General features: G+C 41.2%; 1 protein-coding gene across 8 annotated transcripts in view; it reads left to right on the top strand.

Moving 5' to 3' along the window:
• The window catches only part of PTPN13 (protein tyrosine phosphatase, non-receptor type 13), a 105838-nt gene that overhangs the window by 58278 nt on the left and 27653 nt on the right, over positions 1–19907 (top strand). For 6 of the 8 annotated variants that reach the window (XM_040700218.2, XM_040700216.2, XM_040700217.2 and 3 more), the window contains exons 8-19: positions 281–376; positions 2171–2270; positions 9603–9825; positions 11204–11278; positions 11388–11562; positions 12571–12724; positions 12884–13022; positions 13451–13603; positions 15077–15259; positions 15705–15867; positions 18469–18892; positions 19065–19162. In XM_040700218.2, the coding sequence (XP_040556152.1) occupies positions 281–376; positions 2171–2270; positions 9603–9825; positions 11204–11278; positions 11388–11562; positions 12571–12724; positions 12884–13022; positions 13451–13603; positions 15077–15259; positions 15705–15867; positions 18469–18892; positions 19065–19162 (1983 nt within the window). The remainder of the gene's footprint in view (positions 1–280; positions 377–2170; positions 2271–9602; positions 9826–11203; positions 11279–11387; positions 11563–12570; positions 12725–12883; positions 13023–13450; positions 13604–15076; positions 15260–15704; positions 15868–18468; positions 18893–19064; positions 19163–19907) is intronic. The other 2 variants (XM_040700220.2, XM_040700215.2) reach the window with 1 other exon arrangement.

Genomic DNA, 19907 nt, shown 5'->3' with positions numbered 1-19907 from the left:
TGTTCTGCCTTTTGGTTGTTTCTCTTCAGGAGTGATTCTGAGAGGGAGTTATGAGGAGTGGATCTTTCCAAGCAGCCAGGAGAGAGGTTGCTGGCCCAGAACCCTGGCCTGTGGACGCAGCCCTATGGATTCACTTAGTGTGTCCTTGGCTTCCATGTTCCCGAAGCACAGAGAGGCATTTAAAATACTGAGCACAAAACACATTTCCTTGCCCTGTGTTTGATTCTACACTAGCACCGTTGTTCTCTTACTATTCTGATACCCTGATTTCAACTTTCAGAGCCTCTGAGAAGGTACAAATCATACCACAGCGATGTTTACAGTACTTCGAGTGAAAGTCCATCCATTATTTCTTCAGAAGCAGATTTCAGGCAAGGTAAGATTTCTGCTTAAAAAATAACAGAATAAAAGAAAGTGAAGAAAATTGTTTGAAGAAAAATAAAAGAAAAAAAATGAGGGAAATCTATATCTGTAGTAGGAGGCTTCATAATTACCACTAGTCTGAAGTTGTAAGATGATCTCATGTAATTACATAATTATGTACAATTCAGCACAATTGGCAGTCTGTGCAGAAATGAGTTTGACATTTCACACTCTGAAAGGGAACTTGTCAGGAAAAGGTGGAAATGGTTAACTTCCCTGGAGGACTTGATCTAAATGGCATGCAGCCTTCCCAGGCACAAAAGCAATCAAGCTGTTGCTGTTGTACAATTGTAGTAAATTGCAAAAGCTTTATATGGAACATGTATGCTTTAATTATTTGGATTTCAGAAGGCTTCTCTGTGAGGATCAAATAGTTGGTAATTTATACGCCAAAAATTTTGATGTAATGCAAAAATGTCTACTATATGTATGTTGTACAAAATCAGTGGCTTGGTAAAGCAGGAGATGGTGTGAAGTGCTTTTCATTGACAAATGGCAGGAAGGTTTCCTTCCCACCATGGAAGCACAGCATGGAAAAGAAATACTTGAAGTGTTCTTTGGAGAAGTGCTAAAATGGTGAAAAGATGTGAGGAGAAGCATAGAGGATGAAACCAATAACCAGCTTGGCAAAGTCATTGTAAGTTGTGGAGATGAACCATTTTATCAAAATGTAAGAAGAAAACAATAGTCAGGAAATGAGTACAGCTGCACTGTGTGCATCCTGTATGCACTGCTCAACCCAGCCTCTCTGTACACACCACTCTCAGCTTTCCTCCTAAATGCTGAGCCAGAGCTTGGGAAGTGGAAGCAAGCAGCAAGTAACAATCTTGGTCTCGAAGCACAGCTCCTGTAACTCACTTCCCTTCTATGTCTTGCCATTCAGACCAGGCTGTTTGAGAATGTCTGCCCAGAGCCAAATGTATATGAGTCTAAACAGGTGTGAGAGAGATACTTTTGGCTACCTGCACTGCTGGGCTCAGCAAAACAGCTGTAATGTAAAGAACAATTTCAAAGTCTGCATGACCAAGAACTCTCCTGCTGCCTTTGTTCATTGTGGGTACAGAGATGAAAGCAAAATGCTTTGCAAAATCAGACCCTAAGTGCTCACATCTCAGTGCTGCTGCAGAGGACTTATCAGCAAAAGAGGTGACTTGTGAACAGGAAAGCAACTAAGTCTGTTCCAAAAAGAGAAAAGAATGACCACTGTTTCATAAATCACAGAAAAGTGTCAGATTTCAGAGAGAGAAATTAAACACAGGAGCTCAGCAATATGCTGGTTTCCTAATTTCCTGCTTGTGAACTGCAGCACTGTGCTTTACCTAGCTGCTCTGATTCTGCTCCAGAGCAGTTTTTGATGGTGTCTCTGCCACTTTACATTTCGTGACTGAAAAAGAAACATTTCATGCTGGAAAGGTGTCTGTGCATTTGCATGCAGTTTTGTGGTTTTGATTGGATGAGGCTTACTTATGTGGTTTTTTTTTTTTTTACTTAATTAGGCTTGCCTTAGTATTCTTCCTCAAAGAGCTTGTGGTATTGTTACTTTCATTGGAGGAAGCAGTAAGATCTCTGAGAATTGAAATGACTGCATAAGGTTGCGTGCCTAATATCAGGAACATAGAAACCTGATTCCTTCTAAGTTGTCTTTGATGAAAATTAGTTAATTTCTGCTAAATCCTTAATTTTAGATGGGATTGCTCCTTATGCTTTGTTGCCCAGTCCTATGCTAACTTGTCTTTTGGTTTGCCAGTGAGAAGAAATGAAGGATTCAAGAGAGATGATGCCAGTGGTGCTTTGCCAGGTGCTGATGATATCTCCACATCAAGTCAAGCTCATTCTCAGAGGGCAAGGTAAACCATGTGACAGCAGTGTGTCTTGGAATGCTCAGTCTCTATCGGAGAAATTACTGTAAATCTACGAACAAATTTTTCATGGGCTTCTGTGTAACATTAGTAAACTGCACGTTGGACATAAAAGCATATCAGAATTACATACTGCAGTCAATAAAAGTCTCATCATACACTGTGGTATACAGGTAACTATACCAGCCAGGAGTCTAAACTCAGATCCTATATTTATTCAAGATGGGACGGGCTGCACTCTGTCTTATTGCTGTATTTGATAAAGGTCAGAGCTTATGTTCTGCTTGGAAATACTGAAATCATTTGTAATTTGATTATACTTTTCTAAAAGTTTTAGAAAGTATTGATATCAGTAAGTATTATTTTGAAGTGTGCTCACTTAATAATGGAACTATAACATATAATTGCTTTAAAATAAGCCAGCAGCTGTCCATGTAGTTGCTTCATCTGACAAGCACTCGGTTTCTCTTGGTGTTCCATTGTCTTTTTGCTTTTGTATAACCTCAGCACTGACTAGGCAGGCCTATTTAGTAACAGTTGCTTTCTGAATTGCCTTTTAATATTATATATGTTGGAATATTGAGTCTGTACATTGTTGTCATTTTTTGTTTAATTTCTTTTACAAATGCTGTTCATCGATACTGCTTTAAAAAGTGGGTTCTGCTTTGTACTACGCCTTAGTACAGCAGCAGCTGCTCTGACCATACCTGCTGGGTTGTGTGAGTGCTTCTATCTTAAGTGTTTGGGCATCTTTCACACGTGGACCTTTTAGATGGAAAATGTTCTTTTAGTCTCTGTCAGATGCTGAGTCACCGTGGCGTACTTGATCAAAATGATTGAAACTGCTTTTATTGTGGAAACAGGAGAGGCTGGGACGTGTTTCCTTTCTTCATTGCAACAACATCAGCCATCTCATCTCTTTTGTTTGGGATGGCTCAGGGGAATGATAGCTCAATATTTTAGGATATTTGTAACTTTCTATCATGGTGTTTCAGGGTACATTTGGATCTGAGAGACGGGATGTCTGAGGAGCAGAGGCAAGCAAAACATGCCTTCAGAGCAACACAGATGGCTATGGGTCCCACTCAACATACACACACACACACACACAGGCATCCATTTTAGATAATCCCTGTGAGCAGGAAGCGGAAACTCCCTGAGCAAGTGCAGTATTACTTACCGACCCTTGAGAGACAGCAAACCTTTCAGGAGAGAGAAGGACCGTGCTGGCAGTGGATTTGATAGGTAGTGCCAATAGGGTATCCCCTGCTTTAAGGTGCACTTTTCCTCTCTCTCCTACTGCAGCTTCTCTCCTGCTTTTATTCTCCCCAGGGTCTTCAGGGTTTTTTCCACTTGCACACTGTACCCACACAGTCAATGCATGATACAGAGCCCAAGTGGAACACCTGCTTGCAAAACATGTCTTTGCAAAAACAAGATCAACAAAGTCAGCTCTCTCTACAAAACAAGAAATTTGCAGCTTACAGCCACAAATACCAGTTCCCTTAAAACTGCCAAAATACTTTGTTCCATCCCAGGATCATTCTTCAGTCAGGGGGCCTTTAGGTCCCTGACACAGATGGGCTAGATGAAAATCTTCTTTTATTCTACTAAAGAAACTCAGAGTTGTCTGCCAATTGTAGCTGTTTGAGGTGCTGTGGCCAGGCTGTTGAATGTGCCTGTGTTTTTTTGGCCTGTAGGGTGCTGTGCAGTGAGAAGGGCAAAGAGCCATGCTCTGACCATGGAGATTAAAATGAAGGAACATCTGCTTCCTACACTGCATTATGTGCCCCGAATGCATCTGAGTGAGGCAGGGTCAAAGATGATCTGTGAGTGAAGTGCCGATTAGCAGAAGAAAGGTGACTTGGAAGTGTTATTTGGTCTGCCGAGATGACACATTGCTTTCTTACCACTTGCACTGTGCCTGAAAACTGTAGATTATTTAGAAGTATGTGTGTTGGCAAATATATATAATGGCTTTTCTTGTAGTGGGAAAGTATTTAAGCATTGCTTAGCTGGGTGAATACTTTATTGGTGGTTGGAATGCATGTAACCCTGGCAAATCATAGAATCATTTGAATTGGAAGGGACCCTTAAAGGTCATCTAGTCCAATTCCCCTGCAATGAACAGGGACATTTGCAGCTAGATCAGGGCCCCGTCCAGACTGACATTGAGTGTCTCCAAGGGTGGGGCTTTTACCACCTTTCTGGACAACTGTATGAGTGCTTCAGCACCACCCTTGTATAAAAAAAACTTCTTTCTTGTATCCAGTCTAAATTTACCCTCTTTTAGTTTGAAACCATTTCCCCTTGTCTGTCACAACAGACCCTGCTAAAGAGTCTGTCCCCTTCTTTTTTTATAGCCCCCTTTTAGATATTTGTAGTCCCCCTGGAGCTTTCTCTTCTCCATGCTGAACAGTCTCAGCTCTCTCAGCCTGTCCTCATAGGAGAGGTGTTCCCTTGGATCATCTCCTCTAGATGCTGTCTAACAGGTCCATGTCTCTCCTGTCCTGAGGACTCGATATCTGAATGTGGTACTCCAGGTGAGGTCTCACCAGCACAGGATAGAGGGGGCAGGATCATCTCCCTCTCCCTGCTGACCATGCTTCCTTGGATGCAGTCCAGGATATGGTTGGTTTTTTGGGCTGTGAGGGCACATTGCTGGCTCATGTCCAGCTTTCCATCTACCAGTATGCCCAAGTCTTTTTGGTTGAGCAATCTCTGTCTTTACATCCCCCAGCTTGTACTGATAGTGAGAGTTGCCATAATGCAGGTGCAAGACCAGGAGGTGATAAGGAGTAAAAGGCTCTACATTTGTGCTTCCAGTTGTATGCTGCCCCAGCACTGCACTAGAATGTTCAGACAGTTCACTTAACACTGTGTGCACAGACTGAGCTCTGAGCTTTCTTCACTCTTTTGCCATTGTTTCTTTCTTGATGAGCACTTTGAAGTCAGCCCTGTTTCCACAGCAGGTTTGAATTCAACGCATGGAAGCTGCCAGTTCAACACTGTGGCTGTACTTAAGAATGAGCCAGCAGTAATTGGTGGATGCTGATAGAGAACTTTTATATCTGTTTGCAAAACATTTCAGAAACTGACTGTCGTGTGTGATATGGAAGCAAGTCACACTGCTGTCAACTAATCAGGCCCATTATGGAAGTGAGAGTGCTAAACATAGCAGACTTTCTCATGGTTCATTTTACAATGTACCATCTCACTTTATATTGCTCTTTTAAGACTGGTGCTTTTAATAGAACTTGTTTGTGTACATGTGGAATTCTGAAGAAAAATACTACTCAGTATGCGCAGCATGGAATCATCTGCGCTTAGCAATGGTGTGAACCTTACACTGATGTAACTCTGCAGTCTTCCTCCAAGGCCTGGTATTCATTTGAGTCTACTGGTGTTGCTTGGCTTCATATCTGTGCCTGTGCTAAGAGATACTGTTCTACAGCTGCATGAGAAATGATGTAGAAGGGTACCACAAGTTCCTTACTGATTTCCATACTTGTCCTTCCATTTCCTTAGACTAAAAAAAGCTTTTTTCTGCTGAAGAACCACATGTGTAATTATAGTCAAGATTAAAAAAAAGGCTCAACTCTTGAAAGCAAATTTTACGTTTTTGTAGACCCATTGCAAAACAGCAAAGCAGCTGGGAGCAGAATTTGTTGCTACAATAATAGTTTGATAATATCTCTGTTAATTACATGAGCTGAATGGAAGGCAGGGCTGGCTAGCTTCTTCTTTTTCATTCTCCAATTGCTGCTAAAGCTTTGCAGTTCTATGCAGTGTAGAATGGAGCACCATCAAAGATGGTAACAGAATTCAGCAGGGACATTTCTGGGGAAGTAATGCACTGTTTGTATCCAGAATATTGCATGTTGCTTCTTCAGAATGTTCTGTGCTACTGAAGACTGTGGCTTTCCTGGCTTCAGAAACACTCTTTCGAAGTAAAGTACTTGCTGACAAATAGTTCTAAGAAGCACATTCTCAGAGGTTTGGGGGTTTTGGCTCATCGTTTGATTTCAGGGTTTGGGGCAGTATGTGACTGAATCTCAAGCTTGAATCCTTTCAGCAGTTGGGAGCAGTTTTAGTGCTCAGAGATACCATCTATACTTCAGTGCATTTTAAATGTACTGCTCCTGTAGCATGTCATTAGAGACAGTCTGTTTAATTACCTGTGGAATGAAACTCATACAATTGAGGTATAGCAAATGGGGGAATCTGGATCAAAGGGAATCTGCAGCCAATACTAAGCAAGCAGTAAAGCTGCTCATTTACCAGGCTGTGGGACTCATGCTGCAGCCTGCTCCTGAGCTAGCAGAAGCCATCACATTTTTTTTTAGTAGTTTTAGAGTAAGGTGAAACCCTTCTTGTGTTCTGTCACCGCTGTTACCCTTTGAACTTCTTGGAATCCTTTCCTTGTGGCAATGAATTGTGCCTGTTTTTCCTCTTTGCTTCTTGTATTTCTGATTTTTGTCCTTTTTTCTCTTTTTCCTCCTTCACTATTTCTTCCTTTTTCTCTCCAGGAGCAGCTGCTGACACGGATCTTTTCCTTCTGTTCCCTTTCCTTCCACTCCCCACTACATTCCATTTGCATCTCCGTCCTCTCCTACCCAAATGCATCATTCTTTCTCCGTCTCTCCCTGACCTTCCCACTGCACTATCACAGAATGTCAACCCGCTTCCCTTCTTCCAGCCTCCTCCTCTGACCCAATCTGTGCTAATTCTTGGTAAGTACACTGGGTGAGGTTCTATATACACTTGCTGCTTTTGGAGTTGGCCATCTGTGTGATGGCTCACCTGCCATCTGTGGGTTCATGAGCAGCTGTAGGGCTGTGATTTGCACTCAAACACAGATGAAAATACAGAGCGGCAATCAAGTGCTTGCCTCATGGGGAACCGAAGGAAAAACACTTTTATCTGCTATGCTATCTGTTAGGAATGGAATTTGGAGTTTTTGGTGGGAGTAATAATACCTGCATGTTCCACATTTCTCAGAAGTGCTCTGCCTGTATCTGTCAACAGTATCTTCTCTACTGACAAAGGAGAGGTGCAGTCCTGATCTTGGAAACCTGAGAGTGGACTATACTCCACCTTCCATAGAAAGCTGTCTGCCTGAGCCTGGCATTAACCAAGATGTCAATTTGCTTTCTTGAAGTGATGACAGCATTTGTATCCTGCACCAGAAAAATGCTTGAAGCAGTACATTTTTGAGCTTCCTCCCACTTGCCCCCATGCAGTATTTCAGTAAAATGCATGTGAATTAAGAAGACAAAGCAGTGTAAGGGTACTATTTTGCACAGTAACTTCTGATTGCTGTTGCATGTCTGTGTGCTATTGGAAAGGCACTTTTTTTTCAGCAGTTGGCATTTTCACTTATGTGAAAGTGCTTTCAGATAAAACCAGCTGCAACACGTCTCACTTTTTCATATCATCTTTGATAATTCACAGATACTTATGTTCAGAAGGAGTTTTGGTTTTGTTTCGTGCTGGTTTTTTTTTCATTTCAGAGCCCATCCTTAGACCTTGATCTGGAGAGCGCTCGTGGGCATATTTAAGTAACTTCATTGTGAATATTCCCACGTACGTTGATCTTAATAAACCTCCTCTCTGCGAAAAGCTGAGATTGTGCACAAGTCCCTGCAGGTCTGGGGCCTTTCCTCATTGCTGTGTCCTTTTGGGTACACATTATTAAGTCTGTTGCAGTGAGGAGCAGAGGAGGGGAAAGGGGAGCACTGTTATGAAGGCCCAGAACAGTGGGAAGGATAATGGGTTAACATGAACGCCATCCTCCATTACTCCTCCAGACCTTCCCTGAAATTCCGTTGGAGGATTCAGTGTTATTTTGCTTTGTTCTTGGCACATCGTTGCCATATTATTGTTTGGGCTTTTCCACCGTAACGTGAATTTGTATTTCAAGACTGCTTTTGTCTTGGCTGTTTATTGGCCAGTGAAACTTCAATCTCAGGACGTTTCAGAGGACGTTCTGTGTGGCTCTCACTTCTGACATTCATTAGAAACTGTGCTGTGTGATGATGGAAGTAAATTTGACATTATGCCCTCAAATTATCACAGACAATGGTGCTGTCTGCACAGAGGCATTTTCTTTTACTTCTTAATTGTACATCAAACACATTTGGGTTCTGATAAGAGGCAGCTATATAAATTGTGTCCTAAAAAGTCTCTGTAAATGACCTTCTTACTACCAAGAGCTCTACATCAGTGTCAGCGAAGGACTTGATTTTACATTTATCTATATTCCTGAATTTCAGCAATGTAAAGGATTCAGAGCACTTTCTATGTTTTTCGTTGCTCCAGCGTGCCATCAAATCTGGCTTAGCTTAGAATTGGAATTATTAATACAACTAATGATGGGTTGTTAGCAAAGTGAACTGAGCTTGCTGTTGTCCCAGGTGCCTGTGTTAAATGTGCCTTTGTTAAATGTGCTTTTTGGCGGATGAAAGTTCTCTTAAGTTCCCCTACCTACTTCTGTTTAAAAATCATCTCTAATTCTCTATACAGGAGAAGAACATTATTTTTTCTTGGTTTAGGATTTCTAAAGAAGCCTTGATTCATTTGTCTTGAGTTTGGGGTTTAGAAGTGTTTTTCCGTACATATGGGAGACAGGGAGAGGAGTGAAAATTATTTTGTTCTTTTTTCACCTTTTTCTGCATTGCCAAATATCTTGATTTTCAAATAGAAAATGGCCCCCGTCCAGCTGAAATGGGATATGGCTTTTTTTCCCTAATGAAAATAGATGAAATTGTCGGGACATGTGCTGATACAAGAACTGAAAGCTCATTTGCTGTTTTCTCAGAAATAGAGGGATTTTTTATTTTGCTTGCTTGCTTTTTTTTTCCCCAGCTGCTTCATTTAGATTCTTACTTATTACCATGCCTGTGTATCAGTGAAGCCATTTTTAGCATTTTAAAAGAAACGTTTATTTTTTTCTGTTTGAAAAAGATGATGAAAACATTCGATTATTCTATTTAGAATAACTTAGGATGCTGAGATGCGTACAGTGTCACGTATCTTTCAGACTGCATTTGAACATTTATTTTTATACAAATAAATGGCAGTTTTGCAGTTGTAGAAACTTGGCGTGTTCTGCTCATTTTCCATACTGATTGTTTGCTGTAGAGTGCTTCAGTCCGGATGTGCTGTGTTCATCTCCTGGCTGCTGAATAAATGTTGAGTTTAACGCAGTATTTGTTAGTGGCTTGTTGATGTTTCTGGTTTTTCACTTTGGGAAGTGCTTAACGCAGAAGAATGTCTGATTCCTACTGGTAATGACTTTTATCCCCTCTGACTGTGTAGCAGGCAGCATGAAGCACCATTTGAAGGCAATCTCGTCAGTCAAGAAGCAATGCTAAAGCGCCAGGAAGAAGAAATGCTACAGCTGCAGGCTCGCATGGCTCTCAGGCAGTCCCGGCCCAACCTCTACTCTGGAGATGCAATCCGGTCCTCTATGCTGGATATCACAAGAGATCCACTCAGAGAAATAGCCCTGGAAACAGCCATGACTCAAAGGAAACTGAGGGTAATGCCTTGATCTCAGGTGAACTCCTGTATTCTTTGAAACAGAGCAATGTCTCAGCTGAAACTGAAGTATGTGGGATTCATAAATCAGGTCTTGTAATAAGCAGTCATCAGTAGTTTGGTGTTGCCTCGTAGGAGAGACTTTGGAGAACTTGTAGTATTAGCGGGCAGGTAGGCAAACACAGCATCAAAAGATAATGAAACGATCAGCAAGACATAATTGAACGTGCATTGAATACTACAGTAACCCAACAAGGATAAGGTGTATTTTTCTCCTGTATCCTGTGGTGTTTTTAACCGGTTCTGTTTGTATTGGTTTACCCTAGCAGAATGTAGATGTGTCCCACCACCTTCTGAGATTGTGAAATTAACAAACTGGGAAGGTAAAGACACACCAAGAGGATATGTTTTACTTTTAGGTTCACCCTGAAGCATTGGACAAGCTTCCCTTTCCTTTCCCAGCTCTTGCTGGAAAAAGGAGAAGTGGATGAAGTATGAGATTAAAGAGGAAGAGGGAGACAGAGATATAGGCAGATGGAGCACTGATTGTTGGAATAGATGGCAATTTGATGCCCCCTGCTGCTGCTTTCAGTTCATTGGATTCTTTTTTTCTGGTTTGGATGGGAAAATGTGACATGGGACTTTACGCATGAATTTGCTGTCCCCTATTGCAGAGTTTGTCTCCAGACCCTCATTTATCTCCAGTCCCAGCACTCTGGCTAGTTTGTTCATGTGGGCCTTTACCAATAACTTTTTGGATGAAACTTGGGCCTGTTCCTTATGGCAGTATTGAAATCAGTATTGTGCAGAGGGTTTCTTTTAAGTGTTTGGACAGATTAAGCTCTTCTATAATTTCCAGGAATAACAAGCGGAATACTTGTTTGCCTACAGGCAGACAGAAATTGACCCGAATCTCTGCATGAACTTAGCAGGCAGAATTAGACTGAAGCATTTTAGCCTTTAGCAAAGGAGAGTTGGATATTGCAGGCAGAAGTTTGCTGAGGCGGAGTTGCCTGCAGCACAGAAGACCTTCTCAATGTCAAGCAACTGATGACTGAAAGAAGCCCAAATGATCCTGATATGCAACGTGCGCCTTGTATTTTCAAGGAAGACAATATTAGAGTCCTAGCTTTTTGCCAACAAAAGGATGGAAAACATTTATAGTGGTAATGTCATCAACAGCATGGTCTGCCAGTGTATCTGGCATGCATGTGGGCAAAACGGGGTTGTTCAAACCAACCAGCTCTTGGCAGGAATTCCTAGCGATTTTCCAGTTTCAGCCTTCAGTTCTTATTTAGTGCTTACAGGGCAGGAGTTTACTGTGCCTCTGTCTCTTGTTCCAGTAACGCAGTATTCATTCATACTCTTGTGCTTTGCAGAATTTCTTTGGCCCTGAGTTTGTGAAAATGACGATTGAACCATTCGTCTCCTTGGATCTGCCAAAGTCTATCTTGGTAAGAGAGGGACTACTGAACAATTGGTGGCAGGGAAAATATATTTAACCAACGAATGCACCTTAACCATGAGTGTGAACACTGGGATATTTTGTTTCATCAAATGCAGACGAAGAAAGGGAAGAATGATGATACAAGGAGGAAAGTCAGTGTGATGCTTCTAAGTGGACAGAAGCTGGAGCTGACCTGTGACACCAAAACAGTTTGCAAAGATGTCTTTGATATGGTTGTTGCCCATATTGGCTTAGTGGAGCATCACTTATTTGGACTGGCTAGTTTAAGAGGTAAGAATAAAAATTTTCTGGAGCAGATAGGTATAGAACAACGAGAGCTAACTACAGGATGTTGGGAATAATTGGAGGCTGCCTGGCATGTGCTTTGATGTCACATTGAGTTACACGCTCTTGTATTAGGCAAAATGCGTTCTTCAGGGAAGAAAATGTTTACTCAACAAAAGCCTGCATTTGTCTGAGTAGCAGCATCTCAGCTAGTTCTTTTTGGTTGCTGAGCGTTCTTCACTACTGCTTGTTGCCTTCACGTGTGTTGCTGTCTAGTGCCACACAGAAGATGTGAGCTGGGTTTTCTTGGTATGTTCTCACAGCCTTTTGGGGGCAGCCCACAGGTATGCTGGGGCAAATGGTAGGGCCTCTTGTACAGAGTACATTGCCTTCAGACTAAATGAATTTATTTCTGAACTGTTCATTTTCTGCTGTTAGAACAGACCAGATGTTGGACTTCGCTTTCCCCAAAGGGGAGAAGATCACTTTGGCAGCACTTACATATTGAGACCCACGTTTCCTGTTTTTGTGTCTAGCAGGATATCACAGAGCTGTAGCACTCAGAGTTCTGGCATGAGTCAGAAAACCTGAGCAGCCTGAGAGCCTTCTTCATCTGTACTTGGCTCCCAGTGCCTTTGACAATTCAGCCATGAAAATGTTCTGTAGAAGTGTAAATTGGACATAAATAGTAAGGGAGGGAGGGAGTGGCAGATTAGGAATTCCTGTGGGTTAAGAAATTTGAGGGATACCGTGGTGCCTGATTCATAGCTATCATGGAATATGGTTTTTCTTTTTCTGCTCTCGTATTTTTTTGTTAACTAAAAAAGTATTTCTACTGCTATTGCTCAGTGTTCCCTTCAATAGCCATTGTGCTTACAAGCCATTGTTAGGACAGTAAGGTTTTCTTATGGCTGAACTGAATTCCAGAATTGGAAATCCAGTCCTGATCCTCCGGCTGGAAAAACGACTTCGTTCTGTTTTTACCCATGTCCTTTTCTTCAATGTTCATGGCAGACAATGAATTTTTCTTCGTTGATCCTGACATAAAGCTGAGCAAAGTAGCTCCAGAAGGATGGAAAGAAGAGTCGAAGAAAAAGAACAAGCCCCCTGTCAACTTCACGCTGTTTTTTCGCATCAAGTTTTTTGTGGATGATGTCAGTCTTATACAGTGAGTGTATGAACATCTTTTTAACCTCTTAAGCTCTAAGCCTATGGATATAAATTGAATATTTTTCAAGCCCTCCAAATTCCTTAAAAATAAGAGTACCAAAGATGGTGGTTCTTTTATGTGTTTTCTTTTCTTTTATATATATATATTTCCTTCTAGGCATACTCTCACTTGTCACCAGTATTACCTGCAGCTGCGGAAGGATATCCTGGAAGACAGGATGCACTGTGATGATGAGACAGCCTTATTGTTAGCATCCCTGGCTCTTCAAGCTGAGTATGGAGATTACCAGGCAGAGGTACACCATCAGTTTCATCTCTGAGAAATTATTTTTTCTTTTTTCTGCTTAGTAAAAGAATGGACTGTGAGCTACTGTGCATGCTTCACAGTTCTGCCCTGGACAGGGAAGTCAGACATTGTGTTGTTGGCAATTGTAGTTTTCGTACAGTCTAGCAGAGAATAGACACGGGACTGTTGTGGAACCTAATTCAAGATCCAAGTATTGAGCCCTCCCTGTTCGGTGGAGATGAATTCAGGCTTGAATAGGCCTTCAAAGTATAAGTGAAATTAAGTTCTGGGTCAGCACCAGGATGTGGAATCCCTCCTCTTACTCAGGCTAAGATTACAGATCTGTAATTCTGTTTAAAATTAGTCTTTATGTTTCAGTCATATCCATATAGTCCGTAGCATGTGGAGACGCTGTCACAAAACTATTTTGTATTGTAGGTGCACGGCATGTCGTATTTCAGACTAGAACACTATGTCCCAGCTAGAGTGATGGAGAAACTGGATACATCCTACATCAAGGAAGAGTTGCCAAAGTTGCATAGCACTTACGTGGGTGCTTCTGAAAAAGAGATAGAATTAGAATTCTTGAAGGTAAGTGATAGTGGTTTGTTTCCTTCATCAGACTTTAAAATTCCTTTTGAGAAGATGAGTGCGTGGACTTCAAGTGAAATAGAGGAAAACAGCTGGAAAGGAAGGGAGCTGAAAACATCTTCTCAAAAGATTGATTGTTACAAGTGAAAAGAAATCATGATGGATGAGAGAAGTCCTTTCACTTTTTTTTTCCATTTTCAGTATTCTTTCTTTAGCTCAAATGCAGTAGTCAAAAGCAGCTACTAATCCTCATGTTCAGTCCAAAGGAAGCTCTGATTATGAGGCAGCACATCCTGCATTGCCTTCATTTTTTGTTTTTTTTTCATCTCTGTGTGGAGGATAAGGGGAAAGAATTTAAATACAGAGAAGTTTTGTCACAGCTCATACCTTTTGTGCTGCTTGAGATACTTGGTTTGAAGCAAGCCAGAAACATTACTGAGCAGACTTCCTTGTGCAGAGAGCCTGTAGAATAATAGAAAGACTGCATATAATCAGACATACTTGGTTTATTCTAAAAGAGCCAATTGAGAAGTGTAATTATGGGTTTTGCTGCTGTTGCTCATGAGATAGTGATCAGATACTGCCTTGACTCAGTGCCTGAAAATGAATTTAGCAGGTGAGAGTTTGCAATTAAGCCAGTGGATAACAATGAAATCTACATTTTCATGGTCAGTTTGAGACCAGTTGATCTCAGCTGTTGCTCATTTGGCAGAAATCATAGAATCATAGAATTACTCAGGTTGGAAAGGACCTCAAAGATCATCAAGTCCAACCACAGCCTAACCATAGTAACTCTAACAACCCTCTGCTAAATCATATCTCTGAGCACCACATCCAAACAGCTCTTAAACACATCCAGGGATGGTGACTCAACCACTTCCCTGGGGAGCCTATTCCAGTGCTTAACCACCCTTTCTGTAAAGAAGTGTTCCTGTAATTGCTAGAAATTACGCTGAGCAGGAGCTGGGAACTTGATCCTAGGTGAATCTAGGCTGAACAGTGGTGGGGTAGGGAAAGCAGTTGAATTTTCTTGGCTGATACGTTAGACAGTCCCTTCAGCAATGGCTGAAGTGACAACTAGAATGAATGACTAGGAGAGCAAAGTGAGCAGAATTACTTCTTTTGGCAGTCTTTGCTAACATCACAAAATGGAAGCAGAGATCTGATACTGCATTTAAGAAATGTATTCACGCACCAAATGCATCTGACTGGTTATTATTCACTTTTAGCAATTAATTTGTGGAAAGTTCAATTTACCCAGAGGTTTTTATTGTTCTTACTTCAGTTGTGAGATTTTAGATGAATCCTTGGTTCATGTGCTATAGTGTTGGGCACTGTATCAACAGATACTACTGAGACTTAAAACCATCCAGAAGAGTTTGCATCCTATGTCTTTGTTATTGTAACATCTTTAGAATTAGAATTAATTCTTATTAAACACCCTTAGAATTGTTATTGCATTGATCCATACAGCTGTGTCAGAGGCTCACAGAGTATGGCGTTCACCTTCATCACGTGTTACCTGAGAAGAGATCCCAGACAGGCATCCTGCTGGGGGTGTGCTCCAGAGGAGTCGTTATCTTCGAGGTTCACAATGGTGCCCGCACTCCTGTGCTGCGCTTCCCATGGAGAGAGACAAAAAAAATTTCCTTCAGTGTAAGTCAGTCTCTCACCCTGTACTGTGTGTGTCCCTGTCTGTGTTTGTATCTCCAGATCCTGTTTCTTTGTGTTCATTATTTCTGCAAATTACACTGCACTTCTACAGCATAATCTGTGACTGTGTCTTGTGTGGCTGAGCCGTGAAAACAGTACTTCTAGCTCCCATAACCTATTGGAAAGCTATGCCCATTTCTTCTGTATTAAGGTTTTCAGTAGCAGACTGATTAAATAATAATAAAGTGTCATCTCAGCTTGCCCAGAAGTAGCTTTAAAATGCTTCTCTGTGAAGCTCAAATTACTTTCAGTCCCTATGCCTGTCTCCAGTCAGTGCAATTTCTTCAGGAAAATGTGAATGCAATTGTGCACAAGCAAATAAAAAATTATTCGTAGGGTAGAAGAAATCACCATCTTAAACTTCTTTTTTTTTTTTCCCATCACGTAGAAGAAGAAAATAACGTTGCAAAACACATCGGATGGTATCAAGCATTCCTTTCAGACTGACAACAGTAAAACCTGTCAGTACCTTTTGCATCTCTGCTCTTCCCAACATAAGTTCCAGCTGCAGATGAGAACCAGGCAGAGCAACCAGGACACTCAGGACATTGGTAAGGACTGTGGTGCCACGTTGGCTTTTAATAACAATCTTTATGTGCTTTTATAAGAAGAGAAGCTGGACTTCAGCTTTGATAATTCCACACAGGTAGCTCTGCATTTGGAAGGGTTGTACTCCAAAGCTTTTATTTTGAGAACAAGAGGGACAGTTGGCAATCACACAGAGCTAGCAGCCAGGAGTTCCTCTCAAGTAAAAGAAATCTAAAAATAATTCATTAATTGTGCCTTCTCATTTGATTAATGGCTTTTGGTACATTTAAGAAAAAATAATTAGAGATAGTTCCTTAATATCATGTTAAGAGTTTGACCAGTGTGAAATGTGTTGAGTTGATTACAGGGGATTACAGATAAAACAATGTAAACACAACAGAGCAAATACAACAGGAAGCCATGTAATGATAATGTGTCTGTAAGCAGTGAATATGGCTGCCCTTATGCTACTTCCTTTTTGGTGGACCTACTAAGGAGCAACACTAATGATTTTTCTGCCAATTTTCTTCAGATAGGAATTGCCACCTGATTTGTGTATATAAAAGTAAAGTGGTGTTCTTTTAGAAAAAAAAAAACATTCTGGAGAATAAAATCATTTAAAAACAAACAAAAACATTAACAACAATCCAACAGCCTCTGTACTAATTAATTTCTGTCCTGCTTGGAGCGGAGTTCACTTGACTGGTGGCTGGCTGGCCTTCACTGCAGACCTGGAAGTGCTCTTTGGGTCGGTCTGCCTTCTCACTCTCTCTTTGTTCCATATTTGTATCTGTCTGCATTCCAGCTGCTGTTAATCCAGGTTTCCGCTAGCATAGCTGGAATGGAGTCTAATCCCAAAGCAGTGGAGGCTGTGATTTCTAATTAAAAAAAATAAAAAAATCATGTTGCAGCTATGCAGCTCTTTCTGTTGTGAGTAGCATATTGAGTGCCAATACTGCCTTCTTTCTGCTAGAACAATGAGTTGCAAGCAGTATTTGGCAATATAAAAGCAACGTTCTTGGCCTGCAGATGCATCAATTTTTGTGTGTTTTTTGTTGTTGGTGGTGGTGGTTTTTTTCCCCAGAGCTGGTAAAAAATTAGTTAAAAAAAGAAAAAAAAAATAGCAGTTGAAAGAACTCTGCAAAAATATAAAGAAAAGGACAGCTGACATTATTAACCTTTGGCTGCTCACCACGAGAAGGGCACTTCTCAAGGTTGGAGGCTTCTCAAGGACTAACTTTGGGTTAAGAACTGTTAATGGCTGGATAGCAGACTAAGGAAAATTCACATGCTTCAGGAGAGTCTTTAGAAATATGGTGTTACATTGTGTAGCCGAATCACTGTGATTTCAGCTGATGACTAGAGAAATTATTTGAGAAAAGGAAGAAGACCCAGCATGCATGGGAGTGACTTGCCATGGAACGTAACAGCAGAGGATGGAGACGTGGGAAAGAGCACTTCGTAGTCCCATTGTTGCACAGTGTTTTCAGTGATCTGGAAAAAAAAACCCAACATTTTAACACATGTAAATCTAATGAAAGGTGTTAGACTGGGAAAATAAAAGGAAAGTGCCATTTGAATAACATTCTGTCTGAATACATAAAAAGAGAAGAGGCACAGAGCTCAGGAAAAATGGGAGTAATGATTTTGTGGTACACAAGAAAGGGCATTTGCTATAACTTGAGGGATAATAATTTCTTTCATTCACTTATATGTCAACACAGTGACCAGAACCAGACACTGAGTTTTAGGAATGAACTTTGGATCCCTGAAAGGGCATATAGAAAACCACAGAGCATTGAGACTTAAGTAGGTTTTATTAAGGAAGTCATGAGAATTCTCAGTTGGGGGCTGGAAGAAAGTATTCACCTGAAATCCGTAGGAAAATTGTGGCTTGTGTTGGCAGGGATTACGAGCAACGTCAAGAAAAGAGTCCTTAAAATATTTCATTAAGGTACTTTTCCACAGGATGTGAACCCAGCCGTAGGCAGAAAATGGAGATTTGTGTTGTCTGCTCCAGCAAAACCATTCTTACATAGCTCACCAGGTCTGTCTGTGGTCATGACTGGGGCAGCTCTTTGATGTGGATATGGAAGTGGCAGTTGTGCACTAATTCACATTTTAAAATGACAAAAAATGTCTTCCACCACTGCATCCTCTCTATCTGTGTGCTTAGTATGGATTGAATATGGATCATTCAGGAGTCAGGGAGTCAAAATTCTGGCGAGCCCTGGTCAGCACTTTGCATTCTGTTCTCTGCAGCAGAAGTGATATGCCTCTTCCTATGGCCCTGCAGTTTAACGGAGAGTGTGAATCTTCACACTAATAAAGTGGATAATTTCCTATTTAGTGTTTTGTATTTTTGTATTTCCTATTTAGTATTTTCCTATTTAGTGTTGTTGCACTTAAGCATAGCATACGGATGGGACAGCGTACTATCCACGTTTTGTGTCCTTAGTGAACTAAGTGGACTTGATGATGGAGTGTACTTCTGAGCATTATGGCTAAAGGAAAAAAAAAAAAAAAAACCCTTGTTGGTTATTTGAACTGCATGCCTTATACAGGGAGATCAGCTGGCTCTGCTGTATAAATTGAAATTGTTTCTTGTTTTAAAAATTTCACAGAGCGAGCTTCCTTTAGGAGCCTGAACATCCATGCGGAGTCAGTGAAAGGCTTTGGCATGGGGCGGGCCATCAGCACGGGCAGCCTGGCCAGCAGCACACTGAACCGCCTTGCAGTGCGCCCTCTATCTGTGCAGGCGGAGATCCTGAAGCGACTATCCTGCTCTGAGCTCTCGCTCTTCCAACCACCCCCTGGCTCTTCAAAGGACAAGAATGTAAAGACTTCGTGGGAGGAAAGACCCAGGGTGATTAGCAAATCGTTCCATGATCTGAGCCAGAGCCATATCTCAGTTTACCCTCCGAGGAAGAATGTTATCTCAGCTTTGGACTCTTCCTCCCAGAAAATAGAGGACTTAATGGGAAGGGTCTTTCAGCGAATGCCAAAATTTGATACTGGATCAGCAGCAGGAGCATTAAAACTGAACAAGTAAGAGTCTCTCTGAGCACCCTGAAATTCCTTTGTGTACATTTGATGTACATTTTGCATCGGTTTTAATTTATTATTCATACCATTATTTTATTACACTGATCCTTCCCTTCCCTCTCCCAATTTCCTTTTCCCTCTGTCTGATTTCCCTTCTCTCCTTCTCCCCTTTAAGTTCAAAATCTCATGCAGGTTTAAGTAGAAGTCCTGAAAGAAAGAAAAATGAATCGGACTCATCATCCATGGAAGATACCGGGCAAGCCTATGTTGTAGGTCAGCACACAAAAATACTGTTACTGTATTTACTAACAAACTCTACAGTTGCTTCAGATATAGTGCTTTGATATTTGTATTAACTGATGGTAACTTTTTGACTTGAAAATGGGATGAGGGCAGAGTTAATGCAGGCAAATTGCCCATGATTCCAGGTCAGTTGTAGCAAAGGAAAAAAATACTCCTATGGACAAAGTAACCAACTGTTCTAATGCCACAGGTGTCCAAAGTACTACACACAAGTCTTAGTAGCAGTAAAAAGGTGTGTTCACAAAAACAAACAAACAAACAAAAAATACTTTGGAGCAGAAAAAGACACCAGTGCTCCAGAGCAGCTGAATACACTTATTTCTCACACTGGGGTATGGTGGTGTGTTAATTTTTAATCTCTGTCATCAATTTTTGGTTGCTGGAGGTTCCCTGTTACAATAATAGAAACTAGGGTGACAGAAGCATTTGCAACATTTGCTTGCTTTTTGTATGTTTAATATCATAACTTTGGTTATTTACGTAGCTTTACAACAAGTGGGAGATGGGTAAGCACTCAGGCAATAACACAGAAACACTACAACTGCCTACACTACACTGAAATCAAGACTGAATGGGGAACTTGGGTTTTTCTGCATTATGAGCAGAGGCTACTGGAGACATAAGGCATGTAGTTTCTGTAGTGACTGAAGCCATTTGTCCAATGCATTTAGCTTTACCCATGATCCCTGGGGCAGCAATTCCGATCTTAGGTATA

This window comes from Gallus gallus, chromosome 4 (assembly GCF_016699485.2).
Source record: "Gallus gallus isolate bGalGal1 chromosome 4, bGalGal1.mat.broiler.GRCg7b, whole genome shotgun sequence".
NCBI classification, from domain to species: Eukaryota; Metazoa; Chordata; class Aves; order Galliformes; family Phasianidae; genus Gallus; species Gallus gallus.
Note: the sequence above shows the minus strand (reverse complement) of the source record. Positions and strands in the feature narration are given on the sequence as shown.